This window comes from Delphinus delphis, chromosome 19 (assembly GCF_949987515.2).
Source record: "Delphinus delphis chromosome 19, mDelDel1.2, whole genome shotgun sequence".
Taxonomy (NCBI): Eukaryota; Metazoa; Chordata; class Mammalia; order Artiodactyla; family Delphinidae; genus Delphinus; species Delphinus delphis.
The window spans coordinates 29,231,317-29,256,697 of NC_082701.1; the positions used below are offsets into that span (position 1 = coordinate 29,231,317).

General features: G+C 37.4%; 2 protein-coding genes across 4 annotated transcripts in view; one reads left to right on the forward strand and one right to left on the reverse strand.

Annotated features, from left to right (window-relative positions):
* Positions 1-21,647, forward strand: part of RNFT1 (ring finger protein, transmembrane 1) — a 33,477-nt gene extending 11,830 nt beyond the window's left edge. Inside the window, exons 9-10 of one of the 2 annotated variants that reach the window (XM_059996381.1) lie at positions 20,474-20,591; positions 21,496-21,524. In XM_059996381.1, the coding sequence (XP_059852364.1) occupies positions 20,474-20,569 (96 nt within the window). In that variant the 3' untranslated portion in view covers positions 20,570-20,591; positions 21,496-21,524. Of the gene's footprint in view, positions 1-20,473; positions 20,592-21,495 lie in introns of both variants that reach the window. The other variant, XM_059996380.1, reaches the window with a different exon arrangement.
* RPS6KB1 (ribosomal protein S6 kinase B1) overlaps positions 17-25,381 on the reverse strand; it is a 40,595-nt gene continuing 15,230 nt past the window's right edge. Inside the window, exons 5-15 of one of the 2 annotated variants that reach the window (XM_059996377.1) lie at positions 21,062-21,209; positions 18,935-18,992; positions 17,380-17,480; positions 14,908-14,998; positions 14,634-14,724; positions 14,012-14,119; positions 13,648-13,710; positions 13,379-13,456; positions 9,769-9,876; positions 6,578-6,690; positions 17-5,649 (exon numbers count right to left, since the gene is read on the reverse strand). In XM_059996377.1, the coding sequence (XP_059852360.1) occupies positions 5,412-5,649; positions 6,578-6,690; positions 9,769-9,876; positions 13,379-13,456; positions 13,648-13,710; positions 14,012-14,119; positions 14,634-14,724; positions 14,908-14,998; positions 17,380-17,480; positions 18,935-18,992; positions 21,062-21,209 (1,197 nt within the window). In that variant the 3' untranslated portion in view covers positions 17-5,411. The remainder of the gene's footprint in view (positions 5,650-6,577; positions 6,691-9,768; positions 9,877-13,378; positions 13,457-13,647; positions 13,711-14,011; positions 14,120-14,633; positions 14,725-14,907; positions 14,999-17,379; positions 17,481-18,934; positions 18,993-21,061; positions 21,210-25,381) is intronic. The other variant, XM_059996378.1, reaches the window with a different exon arrangement.

A 25,381-nucleotide genomic window follows, 5' to 3' on the forward strand; every position in this document is an offset into this window, starting at 1 on the left:
CGGTCCAGTGGTTAAGACTCCGCACTTCCAATGCAGGGGACGTGGGTTTGAGCTCTGGTCGGGGAACTAGGCTCCCACATGGTGCGTGGCCAAAAAAAAAAAAAAGAAAAAAAAAGGATTTCCCCGTATAACTAGTCTTCTCCAGAAGAGTTTTGGAGTCTCATGCTTGAATCACCATTACTTGGGAGGTTAAAGCTTGCACTCAGGCCAACACAAGCTTTGGAGAGTGTGGTTTGTTTGTCTACAGGTATTTGTGCAGGGTGGTGGAAAGAGAATGAGGCACTTTCTCTCTCACTGTGAAACCTCTAAGGGAGGATGGATCTATACCAGAAATCCAAAGGACTGGTTATCATATATATTTAGATGCAAGGCCTCTGCCCATGTTCTCTTTTACCATCTATCAGTTTGCACACAAGAAAAAGATAGTGGGGGGAAGTAGAAGCTACGAGGCAGAGGTAGAAAACAAATTTGCAGTGCTGATAAGACAAAGATTAAACCAACCTGGATTAATAAGGATAGTGACCAACCAGATACAGGTTAAACCACTTTTCATGCCTTATGGCCACCCAAATTGACAAAAGAACATTAGCCTGTAACTTTTCTCCCCAGGTGATTTTGCTAGATTATAAGTGCAACTGTTCCTGTTTATTCAGGATGAAATACTTAACTATGTTACGTACTTTGAGAACCACTGCAAATACTAAAAAACAAGCTTACTTGGCCTTAAATCACCTTCCTAACTTGGTGGTGAAGCTAATAGTTGTTATTTAGGTATGCAGCAGGGGATAAGTGAGAAAGACAATTTGAGATTAGAATTTGGGTGTGAAGGGTATGCTGACTTCTTGATAAAAACATAAGAATAACACCTTAAACACATAGGTTACTTCAGCCCTAATACCTACTTACCACACTTAACTTACCCTATGGCCATATGGATAGCTTTGTTTCTTAATATGACTGAATAACAAAAGAAGTCCCTGGTGGACAGTGGGGTTTTTTGTTTTTGTTTTCGTAACAAACAAGAAAGCAGTTCACATATGAGTTTAAAAGGAGGAAAATGTAACAGGAGAGCTTTGCCATTCACTAGTAACATTGATGAACTAGAAGCATTTCTCTTATTTTTATTCCTTCACCTCAAAAACAGGAATAGGGATTCAAACCCCATTTATTCTGTGAATTCAGATCACATCCTCTAAAAGACTGTTTTATCAACATCAAGAGTCACTACTATGTTTTATAAAAAAGTACGTTTGAGAACTTCTGTAGAGAAACCATCTTGGCAAGTGTGATAGAATTACCTCATAAATAAGAGGTGGTTTACACAAAACACCCATCTTACAGTAGATATATTGAGACATTAGTTAAAAACAGATTTGTCCACTATGTTATTTTGTTCATACACATCAGGTAATGTAGTTGACAAATGTGGCTGGAAAAACTGTTGTATGTTAGCACAAGAAAGTCTTCCATTGTTTTTATGTGAAGCTGGCTTTCACATAACTTTTCACATGAACTTTTTTTTTAAGCAACCAATTCAATTCTACTATTTGACAGAACTTGGAAATCACAGATGTTTAACACCTAATATAAAATCAGTACTAAAACTTGTTATAAATTTAAATTGCTTCAATTTTGCCACAAAAACAGTTTTATGACTGTCATTCTTCACATAGTTTATTAAATATGAGAATCTGAACACATCTGGCATGTTAATGGGAAAAATTATTGAAACCACATGTGTACCTGATAGTTATTTCTTCCTATCTTAGGATAATAATAATTTAAAAAAATCACTTCTATTTTATGTTCATTCAAATTTGCATTTAATTTCTATTTACATTCAGTCAATCTGAAATCAAATACTTAATACAGTAAACTAAACAAGATGAAAAGCAGAAAAGGTGTTACCCTCAAAGCACTCCTAATAAGGCAGCTGAAGAATTTACTCTGGTAGATGCAAAGCCAACTTGGGGTAGGAAAAAAAATAATAGTTTAAAGAGCAAACACAGATGAACCCATCTTTCAAATGTTACTTTAGATAATCCACTGATATAATACTTGTGCTATAGTGGTAAATTAAGAATCACACATGAAGAATTTTGTATCAGTCAGCAACAGACCACAGGTCATGGTGGAACAAATACTTTATGATTATTTTGTCCAGCTTGCTAGTGTCTACTCCTATGAAAAAAGGTAGATGTTTGGACATTGATGTTTCTATTTGAGGAATTAACCATTTCCACAGCCTCAAAATCCATTCTGCATAAATCGAACATTTCTCATGAGAATAATCTTAGATCTAGCCCTTATAAGCTAGGAACCATATGACTAAGTAACCAAAATAGTTAGGTGCTATATTAAATATAAAATCCAAGGCTTGGGATATTAATACTATTGAAGATGCAGCTTATTTATAATCATTTATTTCTTAAAGAATGTTGAATTTATGGAGTATCATACATGCATTCTTCCCCCCCCCAATTACCTTCTATCTCAAAAAATAGTATGGAAGAATCCTTCTTGAAGGATTCAAATTAGTTAAGACCATAAAGGGGAAAAAGAAATAACAGTTTTCCTAAAAATCTGGTTCAAGTTCAATAATTAATACTTTACATTGTTAATCACAGCTGGTTTATAAATCTCAGTTTATTCTGTAATGCTACAAACCTTATAAAATCAAAATTAGTAAACTTCAGTTCTCAATGATTATATTTTAATTAAAAAACAGCATGTATAAAATAAAAAAATATCCTGTAATAGCTGATTTTAAAGAAAATAATCAAGTGATGAAAGAAAAACACTTAATCTCTTTATACACTTACCTGGAATAATCATAAAGAACTTTCTTAGAAACTCAAGACTAGTATTATCGACATATATTTTTAAACTATGCTTGGGTTTTTACAAATAAATATAGGGTAAGCCATATTGCATAGGTGTGTGCTTTCTGTCTGTGACACTAAAGTGGCACTTGACATGTTTTCACAGTCATAGTAGGAATATCCATTTATGAAACAATTTCTCAATAAACTTGCCACAGTACAGAAAATTAACTTCACTGAATGTTAAGTTTGAAAAACTTATTTGTGTGGATGGTAGGTGTGCAATTAATACTTTTTATGCAGAAAGTTACAGTGTTTGCCACTATTGCTGGCAGTACTAATTATGAAACTGGTTTAACTATGGGGTGGTTATAGCCAGCCAATCACAGTGCAAATGTTACTAGCAAATAGGACTGAGGAGGAATATTTTGGTGTAAAACTTTCACTGGAATTTGGTCAGGCAGTCAACACTATAGTTAGTAAACTCATTTGAAAACAAGTATCAGAGTAGTACAAGCCATTTACAGTCTGAAATGAAGCCTGTACATATCACCATAGCTTTTTGGGTTCTGTTTTTCAGACATCATAAACTGTCAGAGAACAAAGACCTGCACTTTAAGTACAATTTCTGCCCTTACCATTATTTAGTTTCTAATTTATTAGCTACAGTTATAAAGTTCTCAGTAGACTGCTGCAATAAGGGAAGAGGAGGTCTAGAGGGAGTGATTTAAAAAAAAAAAAAAGGCTTTCTGTCCGAAGATGAGCTGTTATCAATTGTTTCATTTATTGCCACAATTGAAAAGGTATATTTCCAATCATTTTTCATGGTTCTATTTTTGCTTAATGTCATAGGATTTCATCTTATCTCACTCGAACCGTCATTTAAATAAGCAAAGCTTTTTCTGGCTGAATTCAACATGCATAAATAATTTTATGGCTTGGATCCTATGGCTCAAAACGGTTTGGAGAACATAGCAAGCAGCATCTATTTAAAAAAAATCATAGGGTTGCAAAATATTACAAATTGACTTTGCACACTCAGACTGAAGACATTATAAAAGACAAACAAAAAGTGGTAAGACTCAACTGCAACTGCATGATCATCTATTATACCAGTATGCACTGAAATAATATTTCTATAAAGCTCTGCAGATATTAAACCCTTTCACCAGCTAAAAGTCAGGGAAACGCTCTCTTTAAGGCAGAAGTATTTAAGAAAGGTAAAGTTACCTTTATTTTTATTCTTTGTACCTGTAAATCACTTATGTAGACTTCATTACAATTTTCAAAAACATAGTGTCTTGTTAACATGTTTCCTAAATTAAGCCACTGAGTTTTCTTATTCACTGTGGAAGACATTCATCAAAAGGCCATCAAATACTTTTACAATCAAAAAATGTAGCCCCAATATAGGAAAAAAAAATACCTTTTTTCCTTTTAAAACCGTTGAGGAAAAAATGTAAGGAAGGCAGACACCAAAAACAGTAAAAAAGAAGTAAAACTTAAAACCTTACCAATTTGCTGTAAAGAGATTATACACAGAGGGTAGACCGTGGCAACACCCTCCTTCCCCTGGATCTCCCTCCTCTCTCTCTCACTTTGCCGCCCTCGATATGCATTTTATCCTCTCTTCTGTCCTTCTTCAGCCATAGGCTGAACACATTTGACGTCTTGAACCAAATACTGGTATAAGGTGGCGATATTTTTCCAGTGCAATGCAGGCCCAGGATAAGGATGAAATGTAGGACATACAACTTATGCCCATTCCAAGGCTTCCAGTTAAGCTTAGCACATAATAGTACTGCAAGTAGAAATGATTAAATAGATTTTTTTTCCCTAGTATTACAGACAGGTATTGCAGCTGGGTTACTGAAAATAAACCCCAAGTCCACCCCAATCCCTCAAACGAGCCACAGCTGTGGTTAACAATGATTCATTTGCATTTTTATTATTTCACCAAGAGAAGAAACAGAAGTTGTCTGGCTTTCTTCACACCAATAATTTCGCATTTTAAAGTTTGGGATGTTTTCCATAATGAGCTGAATCAAAAATCTATTTGAAAAATATATATTTATATAAAAAAAGATTCAGGTTGTTTGCACGTAAAACATCAATTGTTAAGTTTCTTTCGTCTTTGATTCCATGTTGCTGGAAAGTTTGACCAAGCTTGCATGCTAATTTGTCCTTAGTTGCAAGTATTACAGGCAAACTCATACTTTGCCTAATGAAGGGATAACCCCTCTTCGACACAATCAGAACTCAACAGTGATTCAGAAGCAACATCCTACCCTTAATACTGTCAGTTTCGAGCCATCAACATGAAATCCTTGATAGGTTGAGACGATGTTGCTAGGAATCAGTTAATTGATGTGCCTAAGAGTTCCGCAGTACTATTTTCACTTAAGTTTTTTTGCACCATTGATTGATTTTTTAAAATCCATGTTTATTTTTCCTCTGTCCAATGTGTTCTATGTAATGACACTGACTCTTCGAGACTGTCATTTTGAGTCTTCTTGTTTCACCCTGCGGGATGCTCACACATCCCCTCCCCACCTTTTTTGCCTTAAATTCATTAAAAGCATTGCTCTGTCATAGATTCATACGCAGGTGTTCTGGTCGTTTGGAGATCATGGGAAAAGCTTGTTTTTTGTATGGCCCGGAGTTCGGCTGTCGTATTGGAAGTGGTGCTGAAGCTTCCCCACTCGTCGTCACATCCATCTGCTCTATTCCACTTGTTTCCATTGGGTACTCCACAGGCGCCTGAGGATTTGCCGTGCTGGCTGAAGCACCTCTTCCCCAGAAATCCCCAGGAGAAAATTTGACAGGGCTTTAAGACAAGGAAGAGCTATCATTCGTCTCAAGTACTATCTCAACAAGGAACATTTCCCTTACATTTAAAGGGAGTGGGGTAATGTGACCGTTTTTTTTCATTTAATTTCATTTTTGTGTGGATTAGTACAAAAGCAGAAGTTAAGCCATTTCTCCCCTAGGCTAATTGCTAGTTTCCTAACTGGTCTCTTTTACCTCTCTACTTGCCCTCATAAAACCGTCAATGATACTTACTTTTTAAAAAAAATCATTTTCTCCCCCACTTAAAACAGCTGCTCATTGCATTTAGAATATTTCTCCAAACCTCTGCCATTCTCTTCCTCGCTCACCACACTTCAGGAATGTTGACCTGCCTTTCGTTTCCAAGAAAAAGGCCAAGTTTTTTCCTCCCTTCTGCAGCTTCTACATGAGCTGTTCTTCTACCTGTAACATCCTTGTATTTCTGTATTTTGTATGGCTAGCTATTTCTCCATGAATAGGAGTCCCCTTGTTATTTTTTGCATTCTAGTACCACACTCTATTTTTTTTTCGCATAGCATTTGGCGCTACTTGTAATTACATATTTTATTTCCTTCTTTGTTTATTTTGACTCTCTCTCACTAAATTGTAAGCTTCATCAGAACAAGGACAATTCCTGTCTTAATCATGTGTCCCCAGAATGTAGCACAACCCCTGGTACACAATAAATGCTGAATGAATGGTTAAAGAGTACACTTTCCAGTGCAACGGCTTATTTTCAGGAGGGGAGGTAAACTATATAGCATATTATCATTGATTAGTCACAGACTAGTCACTTGCAATATTAGAAGGTGTAGAGCTGTGCTTATGTCAAAGAGAATGACAGATCTTCCATTTATGTAACTTGGCATAAATTTCTTAAGCAATGCTCTTCCAAGTTAAAAAAAAGAATAACAAAGTCTGAATACCTGACAGGTGTTCGTGGGCTGCCAATAAATCTTCGAGGTGACCGGATTTTTGGTTCAAAGGAAAACTTTTCTTTCACACTTTCAAGTACAGATGGAGCCACATATGTAAAACCCTGAAAGACAGTAACAGTGGACTACAGAATAGGATTTTGTCATGTACATCAAGAAAGTGTGGTGGTTCAATCTCTGACACACCAAGACAATGATGTACACCTAAAATCACCAATGTAGATACTATCCAGTTTCCTCAATCTCATTTCACACCCGTTACCTTCTTTCCAGTCATTTCTTGAGGCACAGACCTCCAGAGAGCAGAATTCTATTGAGCCGCATATGCCAGCAAACAAAATTTCACTCTACTGAAAGGAGGAGAACAAAACAGGAAAATGCAGGCTCTACATTAAGGTGTTAAATACAGGGCTTCCCCGGTGGTGCAGTGGTTGAGAGTCCGCCTGCCAATGCAGGGGACATGGGTTCGTGCCCCGGTCCGGGAAGATCCCACATGCTGCGGAGCGGCTGGGCCCATGAGCCATGGCCGCTGAGCCTGCGCTCCACAATGGGAGAGGCCACAACGGTGAGGCCCGCGTACCGCAAAAAAAAAAAAAAAAAAGAAAAAAGATGTTAAATACAAAGATAAATGCAAAGAAAATTCTAGTGTTCCTAGCCACATGCATATAAGCAACTAAGATTATCACCCCCAAACAGTTTCTCATTATTAGGCCAAAGTCAAAATAGAATTCTCTAACTTGGCACATGTGATCTTTCTGGTTTTATACCAATGAATGGGTAGATTCAGATTTTCCTGATGAATAAGGGTCAGCATTGTGAAAACTTAATTTTAACAGACACTAATGCAATTTTGTTAGCTTTAGTTCTTTCTTGGACCTTGCTATTAGGCTACCAGCTATCATTTATCTTGCTGTTCATGTTCATCCCTTTAACAGTTAATCTTATACCTATCTTCCCTTCTGTTTATTCTTGTCACTTATGAGTAGGCATTTGAGTTATAATAAAAAGACTCAGTAAGGCTCTGGGTGAAGTCCTAAAGAGTAAGGTGCAATTCTGTAGGGCATATGCTTTGTTGTGACAGCTACATGTGGACTACGAAGGCCGTTTCCCCGCATGTTCTTGTGGGCTAAAGCTATAACTACCAAGAGGACCAGACTGTGCCTTAATCATCTTTGAATTTCCTTGAATTCTAATAGGAATTGAAATATTAATTGAACTGAAGTTACTACAGCCACAATCTCCAGATAAGTGGGCTGTTACTATTTTAAATTAATTTTAGTGCTCGCTTAAAACAGATACACATTGTGTACAGAATTCTGGCTACAACCTAACAAATGAATTGTTCTTGTATTCATTAGTTAGCCAATTTAAGTAATTAAGAAAAGCTCAACACGGATTTCCCTGGTGGTCCAGTGGTAAAGAATTTGCCTTCCAATGCAGGGGATAAGGGTTCAACCCCTGGTCAGGGAACTAAGATCCCACATGCTGTCGGGCAACTAAGCCTGCGTGCCATAACTACTGAGCTTGTGCGCCTCAACTACAGAGCCTGCGTGCCACAAACTACAGAGCCCTTGCACTCTGGAACCCACGCACCGCAACTACAGAGCCCACGTGCCCTGGAACCCGCACGCCACAGCTAGAGAAAAGCCTGCATGACACAACGAAGAGCCTGGATGCCACAATGAAAGATCCTGCATGCCTCAACAAAGATACCGCAACTAAGACCCAACACAGCCATAAACAAATAAACAAATAAAAAGATCAGCAATACTTTAACTGGAATGAAAGCTTAGATACATAACTTTTGCCACCACAACTTTGGATTTCTTTGTAGTAAGGTGTTTCTAGACTTTTTTTTTTATGGGGGAGAACAATTGTCAAACTAGCTAAAACTCTATAATGCCCAGTTGAAGAAAAGGTCTGTATGTTAAATCAAAGGTATAAATTCCACATCAATAGAAAACAAAATTCCACATCATGAAAGAAAAAAAGAAAGCAATGACACAATTAAAATGAATCATGCCTACTTCCCTAACTGATAAGAGATTGTACTAAGGGGGATACAGTAACTTTGCATCATGCTGACATAAATTTAATAACATGCATTCATCTTTCCCTCTCATGTAATTAAAATGCTATAAAATTATATTTTGCATGTATATTCTTATATCACCATATAATCATACATTTATAGAATTATTACTATTCAGTGTTGTTTACTGAAAAGCATACTGTACTATGGTGACTTAAGTGTTATTTTGCCCATACACAATTTTTGTATTCCATGCTAACTTTAGAACTGATCCTCCACCCCCAAAGATACAACACTACTGTGGTGTGTTATACTGAGAGCATTATTATTATTATTTTTACTGAGAGCATTATTTTTAAAAAAAGTTTGAAAATTAAGTTAGCAACAAATCCAGTGAACTCAGAAACAAATAAGGAAGAAAAAAAAACTTCCAAATGATTACTTTCCCCATATTCTATTCTCCCTAGGGATAATCCAAAAAGAAATGACAAAGGATAATGACAAAGGAAACAAATGATATAAAATTGGGTAGATATTCACATGACATGTAATTATAGTAATAAAATAAGCACTAGGCAAATAATATGCAATGATGGTCATCAGATATAAACCTATCATTTCTGTTAATCAAAATCTAAAATTTTGTTTTTCTATCTGAGGAGACAAGGTATAAATCAATACAGATACCTCCTCCTTAGGATTAATCTGCTTACAATCACATATGAACCAATATATTTTGATGTCAAATATTCACAATCAACAGGTTAAAAATCCCCTACAGACAAAAATCTTTAGCTGTTTCAGGAATAAAATAGTTACTATGAGCTCTTCTTCTCCTACTGCTATGACTGTGGGGGTTTCAGTTAAGATGCTGAGCCAAACATTTTAAGTCAGTGGGCGATTCAAAAAAAGGAATCATATACTCTGACTCTAATTGCTAAAATGGAATGCTGGATTATGAAAATGAATTTTCTAACTTATCAACAAGTTATAAGGGGATAACTTTTAAAAAAAAGCACCTCAGGTTATCTACATAAACTATAAAGCAAGCAAACTGAAATTTTCTTATTAAAAAGGGTGTTTCTTACTGAAAAGGGCCCATCCTCATACTTAAATTTCCCATGGGTACATCAGAAATTCTTTAACTCACCAGAAAGACCTGGTTGGCACTTTCACTGAGAGTTGAGTCATCTGGGCTGTCAACAGGTGTCTGACGTGTAAACTTTGAATCAAACTGACTCACATCCTCTTCAGATTGCTTTATAAAAAACAAAATGATTAGAAAATGGTGAACAGACTACATTATACATATCAATCAAATGCATTACATACATTAGAGAAGGCTCTAGATAGATCTCTTTTCTCAGGGTTTAACTGTAATAAAGTCGCAAAAAAGCCTTAGCAGGCACAGATTGAAAAATAAATACAGGTGAAAAGTATCAAAGGTCAAACTATATCTTTAGTACACAGTTATCATTCCTATTAAAAATCTGGGGGCTTCCCTGGTGGCGCAGTGGTTGACAGTCCGCCTGCCGATGCAGGGGGCGTGGGTTCGTGCCCCGGTCCGGGAGGATCCCGTGTGCCGCGGAGCAGCTGGGCCCGTGAGCCGTGGCCGCTGAGCCTGCGCGTCCGGAGCCTGTGCTCCGCAGCGGGAGACGCCACAACAGTGAGAGGCCGGCGTACCACAAAAAAAAAAAAAAAAAAAAATCTGGGGCTTCCCTGGTGGCGCAGTGGTTGAGAGTCCGCCTGCCAATGCAGGGGACATGGGTTCGTGCCCCGGTCCGGGAAGATCCCACATGCCGTGGAGCGGCTGGGCCCGTGAGCCATGGCCGCTGAGCCTGCGCATCCGGAGCCTGTGCTCCGCAGCAGGAGAGGCCACAACAGTGAGAGGCCCGCGTACCGCAAAAAAAAAAAAAAAAAAGACCTGAATATCTTCCCTTCTCACAAAGCTTCAGTGTGGCTAGCCCACTGGCGAAATCCCTTTTTAGAGACAATTTGCACAGTTGGCAAATTTGTAATAAACTTGAAGCAGAGTTTAAACACAAAGCACATAATATGCTCTAGTTGACGTTTCTTCCCATACCTTATTTCATTCCTTTAAATTTCTCAAGGAGCAAAAGTAATATTCTACTCTGCATGAGTATATTTTCTTGTGGAGGAATATTATCACCCAGATCTAACCACCAGATCTGTTTCTTTAATTTCTTCTCTCTGTTACAACATCAGACCATGTGGTTGTGTCAAAAGAACCCAGCAACCGGGACTTCCCTGGCAGTCCAGTTAAGACTCCACGCTTCCACTGCAGGGGGCACAGGTTCCATCCCCAGTTGGGGAACTAAGATCCCACATGCTGCGCGGCCCAAAAAAAACAACTCAAGAACCTACACAAAGAAGCACCCAGTGTCTAAAGATGGGAAAAACTGAACATCAATAAAAATAACTGCAATGAATTGAAACACAAATATGTTAAACAGCATGAGTTCATAATTATACTAAAAAAAATCACAATTCATTGGCCAATTTTGGAAGTTAGGGAACTAATTCATTATTTTGCAAACTGGGAAAGAAACATTTATCCTGCCTTTCCTGTATAAGGAAACCAAACAACTGATACAAGAGTATCTTTTCACAGAACAATCCCACCTAATAAAGAATGAATAACAGTATTAGAGTAAGACAATTTTGCAAACCCCTAATGAAATCTTGGAACTAGGCTATAGATTCTCAACCTTGGCTCTACTGACATTTTGGGCCTGATCATTCTTGTTGTAGGATGTTGTCCTGGGCATTATAGGATGTTTAGCAGCATTTCTGGCCTCTATCCCCTAAGTACCAGTGGCACTCCTCCCTAAGTTGTGACAACTTGTCTCTGACATTGCCAAATCAACCCTGGCTGAGAACCACTGATACAGGCAATAATCAACGACCACTAACTTTTTTTTTTTTTTTTTTGCGGTACGTGGGCTTCTCACTGTTGTGGCCTCTCCCGTTGCGGAGCACAGGCTCCGGACGCACAGGCTCAGCGGCCATGGCTCACGGGCCCAGCTGCTCCGCAGCATGTGGGATCTTCCTGGACCGGGGCACGAACCCGTGTCCCCTGCATCGGCAGGCGGACTCTCAACCACTGCGCCACCAGGGAAGCCCCCGCTAACATTTTTTTTAAAAATGTAAGTACATATTATATCTTCTGATCAAAATATATAGTACCAAAAGTTTAATCTGAATCAGATCTAAACTAAACCTAAACTACCAGTTTCCAGAAATACAAGGAACAGATGAACATGGCTGAGGACAACATGGGGTTAAAATCAGCAAAATCAATGTGAGGACCCCTACAGGACAAACAGTCCAGTTTCTTCAGTAAGTCCTCAAAGGAGGAATTGAGAGAGGATATCTATAGATGGAGAGACCTAAGAGACATAGTAACCGAACTATATAGGTCTTGACTGAATCCTTACTGAAACAAACCAACAGGAAAAACAAAGAAACAATTGGGGAAACTGTCAGCTTTTTAGTTGTGATGATAGCACGGTGGTTATGTTTACGTTTAAACAAGATGACTTAATAATTTCTGAAGCTGGATAGTTGGTATATGAGGGTTAATTATCCTTACAGTTATATATGTTGAAATTTTAAAGCAAGTCACCTTGTGCTCCAGGACCAAATAATCATCATCATTATCCTATTCCTTCTCCTCCACCGTCATCTCAAGAAATAGAAAAAGAAACTATCTTTTCTCAAATTTTGAGATGGGAAAAAGACAAGAACTAATACGCTAATTCATTTACTCATAAGCATATTGTTATGGTTTGAAGTATGTCCCTCCAACAGTCATATAATGAAGTTCTAACCCCCAGTACCTCAGAATGTGACCTTATTTGGAATGAAGGCCATTACAGATGTAATTAGTTAAGATAAGGTCATACTGGAGTAGGGAGGGATCCTAACCCAATATGACTGGTGTCCTTACAAAAAAGGGAAAATGTGGACACAGATCTACACACAAGGAGAATGCCACATGAACATGAAGGCAGAGATAGGATGATGTTCCTACAAGCCAAGGAATGCCAAAGATTGCCAGCAAACCACCAAAAGCTAGGAGAAAGGCATGAAACAGTCTCTCACAGCCTTCAGAAGTAACCAACCCTGCCAACACCTTGATCCCGAACTTCTAGCCTCTAGAACTGTGACATAATAAATTTCTATTTAAGCCACCTAGTTTGTGATACTTTGTTATAGAAAAGCAAATTCAAAATAGGGTTGGGTTAAGCAAAACAAAACAAAGCAAATAAACACAAAAGTCCTAAGTACTTGAGATATTTAATCATCTTAGGCAACCAACTTTAAACTAGTTAATATAGCCATCAATTGCTGCTGGCAGTAGTTCCTGAAAAGACTGCACAGAGGGACTTCCCTGGTGGCACAGTGGGTAGGACTCTGCACTCCCAATGCAGGGGACCTGGGTTTGATCCCTGGTCAGGGAACTAGATCCCACATGAATGCCCCCACTAAGAGTTCGCATGCCACAACTAAGGAGATGCCTGCTGCAACTAAGGAGCCCGCCTCCTGCAACTAAGACCCGGTGCAACCAAATAAATTAATTAAAAAAAAAAAAATGCACAGAATAAAGATTCTGAAGAGAGGATAGACCAAAGTTTTTGAACTATTAATAAATATAAAATGTTTCTGAATGGTCTGATATTTTCTTATTGTAAAAAAGTACCAGGTCCCTCAGATTATATGCTTTCATGAATACATACCAACAGAGGTTTAAAGGGGGGCTCTACCTTCCGAGCCAGCAGTTCTTCCCAGTTAATATGTCTGAAGAATGGATGAGCCTGGGGAAGAACAAAACAAAAGAGCAGGAAGAAAGGTTAAGAGGAACAGACTTCACTGGACTGACTAATCAGCCCATTTGAAGTTACCGATCACAAAATAAGCTATACTTATAAGCAACTACATATAACCTTCACAAATACATAAAATAGCATTATCTTCCCCACAAACCACCAAACATGCCAATCCCTACTTGAACTTCTCCAGCGTCCCCAGGACCAGCTCCAAGACGAGAAGCAGCATTTCTTTTCAGCAGCTTTAGGGAGGAAAAGAAACACACTGATGAACCTTACCTAGTCAAATTGATTATTTTTCTTTATAGAATTTGCATGTCTATTTTGCCTTGCAAATGTATGATTTATTAATTACTTCTAAATATCGTTTGGGAGTAAAAAGAAAACCTTTAAACAAACAAATTTGTCCTTTGCCTGCAAAAACTGTAGGCTTTTTTGTCAACACCTGTGTATGATTCTGTAGTCAAAATGTATATTCAGTTCTATCTATTTAAATCCTAGTAGTTGAAGCTTATGGTTTGAGTGCCTATTTTAGAACCCTACCTTTTTAAGCAGATCTCTGGCTTCTTGTGTGAGGTAGGGAGGCAAATTGAGTTTACATTTGAGGATTTTGTCAATTGTTTTCTTTCTATTCTCCCCAGTGAACGGGGGCTAAGAGTAGAAGAGAGTGAGAAAAATCAGCATAGAAAAAATCAAATTTTAAATAACAGAATTATTCATTTCCTGAATTAGTCAGTTACGCATAGAGATCAGAAATGTATGTTGTGATATGGGATGCCTGCTAAAGACCTGTAGTTTTTGAGCAATGGCACAGAGAAAATAGCAACGTCCTGGAAGCAACTGGATTGCCACCATTAACTTGGTGTGATAATGGGTGAGCCATTTGATTTTATGCTTCACTTTCTCCATTTCTAAAATAAGGGCAGTATCTGTTTTACCTCTGTTTCACAGGACCACAGGCCATGACATAGATCATCTAAATGAAAATATTTATAAAAGTACAGAGGCCCATAATACTACTAATGAAGCATCAGTAGTGTTAGATTTTTTAAAATAACTTAATTGGTAACATTTTCAAAAAGCACAGGAAAGATCTCTTGCTGTAATGACTTAATAACTACTCAGCACAGACCATAACACATGCAACTTTTAACTGTGCACCTACTGCTCCAGTCAGCATGTCATACATTAATGCTCCCAGACTCCACCAATCCACAGCACGATTGTGGCCACTTCTCATCAAGATTTCAGGGGCCCTACGAGGAGAAAAATAATATGCCTAAAACATTCACTATTTGCCTATCATCTGAATTAAAATTTTTAAAACAATATACAGAACCAAGTGTTGCTACAGAAAATTTAGCACACTATTATTTAAACCAGGTAAAAGTTAGCTATTATCCCCAAACCAGTAATATTTCTTTGAACATGCAGCTCACATGTATTCTATTGTTCCACAAAATGTGTGTGTGACTGTTCCATCATGAATAGATTCTTTGCATAGTCCAAAATCTGTTAGTTTCACATGACCTACAATGAAAGATTATAGATGGTTATTCTGAGAATTCTATGTGCAATATTTGAATGTATCATACAAGACAATAACCTATCCTTCCATTTTACTTTTTCTGCCTTAAATTTATTTTTTGAGACATCAAGAACTAGCAAGGTTCCATCCATAAATGGGATGCTAAATAACTCTTTAAGGGTAGGGCAAAATTATCTTTGCCGGGACTTCCCTGGTGGCCAGTGGTTAAGAATCCACCTGCCAATGCAGGAGACATGGGTTCAAGCCCTGGTCCGGGAAGATCCCACATGCTGCGGAGCAACTAAGCACGTGCACCACAACTACTGAGCCTGTGCTCTAGAGCCCACGAGCCACAACTACTGAGCCCGCATGCCACAACTACTGAAGCCCATGTGCCTAGAGCCCATGCTCCGCAACAATAGAAGCCACCGCAATGAGAAGCCCGCGCACCGCAACGAAGGGTAGCCCCCGCTTGCTGCAACTAGAGAAAGACCGTGCGCAGCAACGAACACCCAAAGCAGCCAAACTAAAAAAAATTATCTTTGCCAATGATATAATCTATCTAGTAAAGGTAAAAGAAAGATGAGAAAAAGGTGAAAAACAGCTTGTCTAAGGCTCTAGCTTTACCTATACCAAGAATCCTTTACCATCCTGAGCAAGTAAGTCCTGGGAAAACTTGATGAAGTCTGGATTACGTACACAGACCATAAAAAAGATCTTCTGCGTGTTAAACAAAGGTGTGACACTGTACTTCAAACATACAGCTTTTATCACCATGAACTGTGACCTGACAGTTCTTAAAACAGACTTAGTCACTATAACAAGTTAGCTTATTCTGCCAATGCAGTTTGGAAAAAGAAATGAAATTGCTGTATGGCATGGAACCATCATCTTTGATCCAGAAAATGAAAAACTCATCACCTTGGGGCTTCCCTGGTGGCGCAGTGGTTGAGAGTCCACCTGCCGATGCAGGAGACACGGGTTCGTGTCCCAGTCTGGGAAGATCCCACATGCCGCGGAGCGGCTGGGCCTGTGAGCCATGGCCGCTGAGCCTGCGCGTCCGGAGCTTGTGCTCCGCAACGCAAGAGGCCACAACAGTGAGAGGCCCGTGTAAAAAAAGAAAAAAAAAAAGAAAAAACAAAACAAAACAAAAAAACTCATCACCTTACACAAAGAACATCTCAGTTCATGTTTAGCTTTAATGAACTGTCATTAGCTATCCAGTGGTTCAGCAACCCCAGGGACCCTACTGTTCCAAGTTTATTTTGAGAAAAGAAAAGGCAATGGACTATTAACTCAAATGTAGGTATGTATTTTACTCTGACACAGAAGAAGAAATATGACCTTTATTTTCACAGAGCCACCTGATACACTCAGGTTATGCATCAAAGAAATTAACTAGTCACTTCCCAATTCTATCCCTTGCCTTAGAATTCACAATCAGAATCATTTGTGGCAGTGGGGGCAGAATTGGGAGAGAGAGATACATAGATACCTGTAATGTATGTGGTTAAGTACATTTCTCCAAAAAAAAAAAAAAAGGGGGGGAAAAGAAAGGAAAGCAAGAAACCCCCCACTATCTGAAACATTTATTCTGGCATCAGTTGTCCATAAACCATTTTCTGTACAAGAATTTAAAACCATTAACTACCTCTTGCATCATTCGATAGACATCTAAGGATCAGCAGCTGCCACCAGCCCCCAGATACCCGAGTTGGTTGGTTGCTCCTTTGGGATGTGAGTGAATTGCCAAGTCTAGCCAGCCCAGATTACTCTCACATAAGTTGAACTGTCTGTAGCAGCATGCAGTAATGATCAAGGCTCACTTTGCTGTAGCTATAGCTGCACAGAATATTAGTCTGTCTGATTTTTATGTCTGTTGTTGCAGACAGCAAGAATAAACTGATGCCTACTAAATATTTTACCTCCAAAGTTATATCAAATATTTTGGTCCAATTCTAATCCTTTCCTTTTTTATCACATTAATAAAATTTACCATAAAAATATTGCTTCTAATACTTATGCATTTCATCAGTAAAGAAAACTCAATTTATAAAGTTAAGATTCACTTTCCAATTTAAGGAACCAACCAAAATTAGTATTTGGACTGGCTTCTGGCTCACCACACTTTATGTAAGGATTACAAAAGAATGACAAGCTATAAAGAGTAAGGATTAAACTAGAAAAGGTAGTTGTGGCCAGTTATCCTCAATTCTCTTTAATCTCATCAATCATAAGTACAAGTATCATGATGCTATAAGTTCTGAGGGAGCAATGTATAATAACTGACGCATAAATATGGGGCTTTGAAAATGACCACGACCTGTGTGGGAAGATTTTAAGATGATTATTTACTATAGAATTGTTTACAGTATATCTCCACCTTGGTGATTAAGCATGATATTCTCCGGCTTCAGGTCTCTGTAGATGATCCCCTTTTGATGTAAATGCCCCAAAGCCATGGAGATTTCTGCCAAGTAAAAGCTGGAAACAAAAGTGATTTAATAAAATTAAAAAGAGTAATCTACTCAAAGCAGTTTATGTATGGAGCAAAATTCCTTGAAAGAAACAGACATGCACCAAAGACCAAATTAGTGGGAGTGGGGGTGGGTATGGGGAAAAGAGATGGCATAGGATGCTGCCAAAAGGCATGGAGACATTTACGTTTCACTCGTTTAGTGAAACTATAAAATGTTTTATTTCATCATTAGAACATATTGCTAAAATTGCAAAGAAGTCCAGAATATGCCAAACTGTCACTGGTCGTGTTTTGTTCTGTCTATGTAGGAACTAGGCCAATAGTCATTCAGATCAAAGCAAATTTCTCCCACCCACCCCCAATTTTTAAATCCCATAGGAAATAGGAACTTTGTTATTCTCAGAGATCAAGTCTTAGTTTCAAAAATACCTTATAACCTGACCCTTAGAAGCCCACGCATCCCTTACTTAATACAGCTGCATATTTATATACAGCTCACGCCCCCAGTATCTGCCCTCCCTCTTGCCAGCCAGCCCACAACTATAAACTGTGTGACACTCAAATTTATCTACCTCAAAAGAATAAAGGGCTGAGTCAACCCTGTCTGGATTCGAAAAGCACAAGGCACTGCAATACTGGCTGCATAACAATGTTGCAATCCTGCAGATTACTCCAGGATGGAGAGGGTGTGTCCTAGAGGACTGAGGCAGTTTCACAGCCAGCAGGACCACAAACACAGCCTCCAACATGGCTCAGAGAGCCTCCTCCAAAAAGGGCACTTCATCCCTAAGGCTCTTAAATGCAGCTTCTGTGTTAGAAAAGGCCTGAAATTAAACAATGGAATGCAGTTTGGTAATTAAGGTAGAAAAAAACATTTAAGTGTTTTCTATTCAATTAATGTGTAGGATAAACTGATTTATTGTTACCCAATACTGTCATCTCACAAAAGGGTGTGTATATTTTTAATTTGAAGCAGATGCCATCTTAAGAAATATGAGGGTAGATCCCATCCTGGCCATTGAATCAATCCACAGATGATATGTGCAGGCTTATCACCTCCCTAAGACTGCACCTTGGGAACTGGAAAGTCTACAAAAAAAGAGGAGATGATTTCTGATACTTTCCATTGCTCCACACATAAAGTTTTACTGGAAAACCACATTCACCCAGGGCCAAGGCAGGCAGCTTACCAATTCAAGGAAAGAAAGCCCCAGTGAGAATGGTTCTGTTAGGAACTGGTGTGAAGAACGTTCCACCCAAAGCCTGGGGGCAAAGGAATGATGTGACCTCCAATGGCTGCCAAGTCCCAAAGCTGCTTCTCCCTCTTAGAGTCCTGAGTGACCAACTGGCTCCAGAACAATTTACTGAATCATCTGGCTGCCCACAGTGGGAACAGGACTTTGCTTTTAATTATATGAATTATTACCTGAATCCATACAACCACTAAAATTTCACTTACCAGGCTGTGTCTTCCATAAATATTCCTTCTCTTTCTAACTGCATAAATAATTCTCCTCCTGTAAAGAAAAGAAAAAGACATTAGAAACAAAGCAATCTTTTTTTTTCCAACAATCCATTCTAATGAGAGGGTTTGTGCTTTCCTTTTAGCCATAATTAAAAGACATCAACCCTTTAAAAATAAAAAACAGATCCTAAACATTACAGGTTTAAAACTAAGTCCTCAGTATTCCATTTTTAGCAGTGTTCTTATTCTTATGTGAAATATACAAGTTTTGGAATTCTAGGTTTTACATCTATAAACTTCAAAATATTTACAGATTCCAGACCTGTGGTTAAAAAAAAAATCTTGATTAAAGCTTCTCTAACATTTTACCGGCATTTAGAAAAATGTTAGTATGTAATTAAACCATCCTTGCAAATTAGTGAATGCCCATATTCCACATTTTTACAACTCTTAAACTGCATGAATTTGGCAATGTCCTTGTAAATAGTATGGTACTGTTTGAATATCAAAATAAACAATGATAATAAAGTGTGATATCCTACTGAAAAATCTTAGAATCCATGAGTCCACAATGATGTAAATCAGTGAATAGATAAATGGAAAGCTCTTCCTTACAGCAGAATGCCAAATAATAAATGAAGAAGCCATGATGGAGTAAGAAAAATCACTTGGCAATCATCATAGTTAATTGTTTCAGGCAAGAATGGATGCTAAAACTGTATGTGAAAGTTTGATGAAAGATGAGATATTTAAATAATTTCAAAGTATCTCCTCAAAATACTTACTAATTACAAAAGGAAAATTTCACCAGAAAAAAAAAACTGGCAGACATCACCTTATACATATGATCAAAGTTAACGTCAACAGTAATGGAACAAAGATACAAATATCATGTACCTCTTGCTCTGATACACAGAGAAGGATACAATGTCACTTCGATGGTCCTCCCCAAAATGCATAACCTGAATCTAATCCTGAGGAAACACCATATAAGCCCAAACTGATACATTCTACAAAGTAACTAAACTGTACTTTTCAAAAATGTCAAGGTCATGAAAGACAAAGAAAGACTGAGGAACTGTTCCAGATTAAAGGAAACTGAGAGAGATTATTGTATTAATGTTAATTTCCTATTTTGATAATTTTAGTACAGTTATGTAAGATACTGTCTTTAATTTCAGAAAAATATACATTGAAGTATTTAGGGGTAAAGGGAAATCATGTCTGTGACACTCCCTTAAAGAGTTCAGGAAAAAAATTATGAACATATATACACATATGTGTGTGTATATACACATCTATATACACACACGTACATATACAGAGAGGGAGAGAAAGAGAATGATGAAACAAAACAATGTGGTAAAATGATAACACTTGGGGAATCTAGGTGAAGAGTACTTGGGAATTCTTTGTCCTGTTCTTAGAACTTTTTTGCGGAAATCTGAAACTATGTTAAAATAAAGGTACAAGAAAAAAACAACCGTCACAAAAAAGTGACTAAATTCTGCAACTTTCTGTTCCATGTTACAGGCTCTTGTGAAATCTGTTTTTCAGAAAACTCAAGTGTGTTTGCTGGAAATAGATACCTGTGATCTTGAAATGCTATGGGGTACCACAAATTCCTAGGAGGGGGTAAGCCCTGGAAAAGGTGGGTGATTTCCAATGTAAACTGCAAAATCTATCAATAAGACTACATTAAACAAAAAACTCTTCTGTTTAAAGATGCAATACCAAAAATACTCATTACCTTAAACAACACTCTAAGTTTTCCATGTCAGTTTACAAAAAAATAAATCAGTGGTTTATTTGAATTATATTATCTTACCCAAGTGTAGTCAATTTGATGGTTATCAATTAGCTGTTTGCTCTTTTAATTTATTACAATGGGATTAAGATAAAATATTACAGATGGGGAAAAAGACTTAACCTTTAAAGTTTCCTTCACATTTGTCTGCAAAAAGAAACATTTCGTCACATCTGAATTCCTTATGTCAATGTATTTGTCAATTTTAGGAACTATTTGGTCACATTGGGAAAAAGCATTTTTCTATTGGAAAATAATGTTTTGACCAAGTTTCTGGAGCTAATGCAAATAATTACACCAAGCTGTGTACTGACCGCTGAGATACTCAAGGATGAGGTAGAGTTTTCCACCAGTCTGAAAGGCATAAATTAAATCCACAATGAAGGGATGCTTTACTTCCTCCAGAATATTCCGTTCTGCTTTTGTATGAGCTGTATCTTTAGCATTTCTTACTATCATTGCCTAAAGGAAAAGAGATGATCTATAAGAACAAAGTAGTAGACATTTTTATCCTATAGTAACTGGAAAATCTATTTTGTGCTTTTCTTGCCAACATTAAACTATTAATCATAGTTCCCACTGGAGACTGAGATGGGGTAATGGAAGACATTCACTTCTTATAGACATCTGCACTGTTTGGATTTTTTGTAGTAAAAATGTAAATGAAAACCTAAATAATCTGTTTTAATGTAAATAGATCAAATTTATTCATATATTCACTAACTGTTGAATGTCTACTATTTTATAGGCTCTTAACAAGAAAGCAGAACCAACAGAAGGAGTCTCTAGCCCACAGGAGCCCAAAGTCCCAGGGAAGAGAGATGAGTCAATGGAGCTAAGCACAAGGTGCCCTGGGAACTACATCTGACCTGGCAAGAAGTCTTCCTGGAGGTGGAGATACCTAAGCTGTATCATAAAAAGTTATTAAGATGAAATGTAGAGGGTATTAAAAAAAAAAAAAAAGGCATTCCCAGTGCAAAAGAGGCTTGACAGGACGGGACACGTCTTGAGGATCTAAAAGTAGTTCAGTATGGTTAGAAGTGGTTAGGACATGTATTAGGCTGGACATATAGGAAATGGAAGGCCTGGGCATCTAGGCAAAGGCATCTGAATCTTATTTTAGAGGCAGAGGAGAAATGCTGAGGTAAGGTAAATGAATAACCTTTGGCTTTAAGAAAGACAGTTCTAGTAGCAGTGTGAAGTTTTAGGGAAGAAATGACACCAGTTAGAAGGCTAGTAAACTAAGCAAGAAGTAAAACCTGTAACTAAGAAAATGAAGGTGGGGAAAAAAAGGGTAAAAGTGCATCATTAGCACTCGCTGACTAAGGAGATATGAGAAGAAATGATGATACCATGGTTTCTGTGTAAGTAATGGTGTCATTCAATAACAGGAAATGGAAACAAAGAAAAAAGTTTTGGGAAAATGATATATTGCTTTGGACATGCTAAGTCTTAAATTCTAAGTTCTTGTACACCTCTAGTAACATGAAAAAGCGTATATACGTGGCCATTAGTTGCAATATTATTTGTAAAAGTGAAACGTAAGAAACAACCTAAATGCCCACACATAGGATACTGCATGAAAACCCTGTGTAAGAAAACTGTAAAAAGAATGAGGAACATCTCTGAAAGCAAGGTGCAAAAGAGCATATATGGCACAGCAGTAACACAGTATGCTACCTTTTGTGTAACAGTGGAAATAAGAATATATATAATAGGTACATGCTTATATCTGCAATAATGAGCACACCTAAATTAAGCCAAAAGCTAATGATACAGGGAATTCCCTGGCGGTCCAGTGGTTAGGACTCGGCACTATCACTGACAAGGGCCCAGGTCCGATCCCTGGTTGGGGAACTAAGATCCCGCATGCCATGTGGCGTGTCCAAAAAAATAACAATAACATAAAACATCCCAACAAGAAACCTATCTTAAAAAAAAAAAAAAAGCTAATGATAGTGGAAAGGCAGGAAAGGGAATGGGACCTCTGAGTAAAACCTGAAGGGTTTTATCATTCATTTCTTTTCTTACCTAAATCAAATATCATTATTGTGATTATTAAATTCTGAACCATGTTAATGTTTTACACATTTCAAAAATAAAATTAAATCTGGATGGGGGAGGGAAATAAAATTGAATACAACAGAAATACATAAATTTAATTGACTATTACTTTGATAATTTTACCACAAAAGGAAAAAAAAGATATTTAAATAACTTTACATTGAACATTCTTAGTGACATATATGTAAGCATAAAAAAAATTGCCAAAAAATCTTAAACCACACTTAGTAGGTTTATAGCTCCTCATAGTATTGGTATTATAATTCTCAAACTATTACGCACGTATTGTACAACTAAGCAAATGAGTAAATGTACTGATGTTGTTACCAGGCTTTTCTCACTGTGGAAAAACAGAGATGCAAATGTAGGCCGAGGAAAGAAGAACCCTATGGAATTGGACTGAAATTAGGAATATCAATATGTAGCCATGATTTAAAACAAAAACAAAACTTCCTAGCTCTGTGTACTGAAAGAGCCAGGAACAATGAGACTTCAGTAGCAAAAAGTATAGCTTGGCACCCAGATCTTGGTTTCTCTAGCAAAAAAAAACAGGGTTCCATGGAGAATAAAACGGTTCTAAGCCAGGGTCAGGGAAAGTGCAAGGTAAACCTGGAGCACGCTATTATACAGAAAGTAAGGAACTACTCAAAAACTAATAGGGATATGTTAAAAGGACACAGAAGCCATCTTAATGGAGCTCTCCCTAGCAAAACCTGGGAAAATTTGTGGACCAAAATTTGAATAATGAAAGAAATGGGTAACACACTGAAAAAATGTCCATACTAGTTAAAAAAATTAAATTTAAAAAAGCAAGTATGAAAAGCTCTTCTTTACAGAAGAATGACAATATAGAAAAAAATGATAAAAATAGAAAAGTCTCCATTTTATAATCACCAGAGTATTATTTGATTTGGCTAAGAGACAATGGCTAATAAAACCATTGGGTGTAGAAGATTACTAGGACAGAATATTAACACAATCTCTAACTTTCATTCCATAGATACTTTTTAATTACAGAGGGAAAAAGGTATTGGTAGAATGGAAAGTTTGGTGGACACCACCTTAACAAAGTGATCAAACTCAGTCTCACCAAATAATGAGACAGACCAACATTATGTGCTTCCTGAGCCCATGCACTGAGAACACAATGCTCCTGTAAAATATTCCTGCAGAAAGCATTTAACCTAAATTTAAAATTTAAGTGTTTTCATGAGGAAACAATGAACCATATCCAAATTAGGGATACTCTGCAAAACTGGCCCAGAGTCTTCAAAAAATGTCAATGTCATGAATGACAAAAAAGTAAAGGAAACTAAAGTAAAAGAAACTAAAGACACAGTACTCTACAGTAAAGGAAACTAAAGACACAGGACTACTCAATGCAATGTGTGATCCTTGATTAAATCCTGGATGTTAAAAACAAAACAAAATAGCTATAAAGGAGATTACTGACACAACTGGGGAAGTCTGAGTATGGACGATGTATTAGAAAACAGTATAGTATATCAATGTTAAATTTCCCAAATGTGACAATTACACTGTAGTTATGTATGTAATGCCCTTATTCTTAAGAGATACATACTAAAGAATTTAAGTGCGAAGTGCCATGTCTACAAATAACTTTCAAATTGTATACCAAAAAAATTAAAACTTTGAATATACACACACATACATACTAAGAGAGGAGAAACTGAGGGAGGGGCAGACAAAGAAAATATGGCAAACTTAACAATTGGTTATCACTGTACTATTCTTGTAACTCTTTGGGAAGTTTGAAAAATTTCAAAGATGCATTATTTTTTAACTGTTCAGAAGGTTTAAATTTTTTAAATAAATAATTTTGAGAAAGTCTGAGAAGAGGCCAAGAAGAGAAGATGAAGAAATAGTAAAGAAGAATCATAGAAGTCAAGGGAGCGGAGTTTCAAAATGCTGTGGTCAATAGCTTCAATGTAACAGAGAGGTAAATTAAGGATGGGTTAAGTAAAGACCACTGGATTCAGCAATTAGGAGATCACTGGTGATGTAGGGGACAAGCATTTCATCAAAAGAATAGAGTTGTGAAGTCAAAATATAGTGAGTGAAAAAAATAATAAAACATGACTTCTCAAGAAATTCAGCTATGAAAGGCAGAGACTGGAAGCTACCATAGACCTCGAGTGAAGAAAGGATTTGTTTTCTAAATATGGCAAAGACATGAATATATTTATATAAAGAAAGAAGTTAGGATAGAGGATGGAAAAAAGAGGCAGAAGTGACAAAGACCCTGAACAGGCAGAAAGTGATGGGATCCAAAACATAAAGAGAGTGTTTAGCCTTGGAAAGAAGGAGGAACACATCTCCCACTAAGCCTGGAGAGAGGGAAGTAAAGACAGGTGAAAATGTAGACAATATGGTACTGGGGACAAGGATTAGAACAGGAAGTTGAAGGGAATCAGATCTGACAGCCTCAAATAGAAAGAAAGGCAGTCTGCTAAAAAAGAATAGTGGGACTGATAGTATAGGCTCTAATAGTTGTAGAGAATGGAAGGAGTTGTCTAGGGACATTTGGTGAGTTCTAAGTGTCCACATGA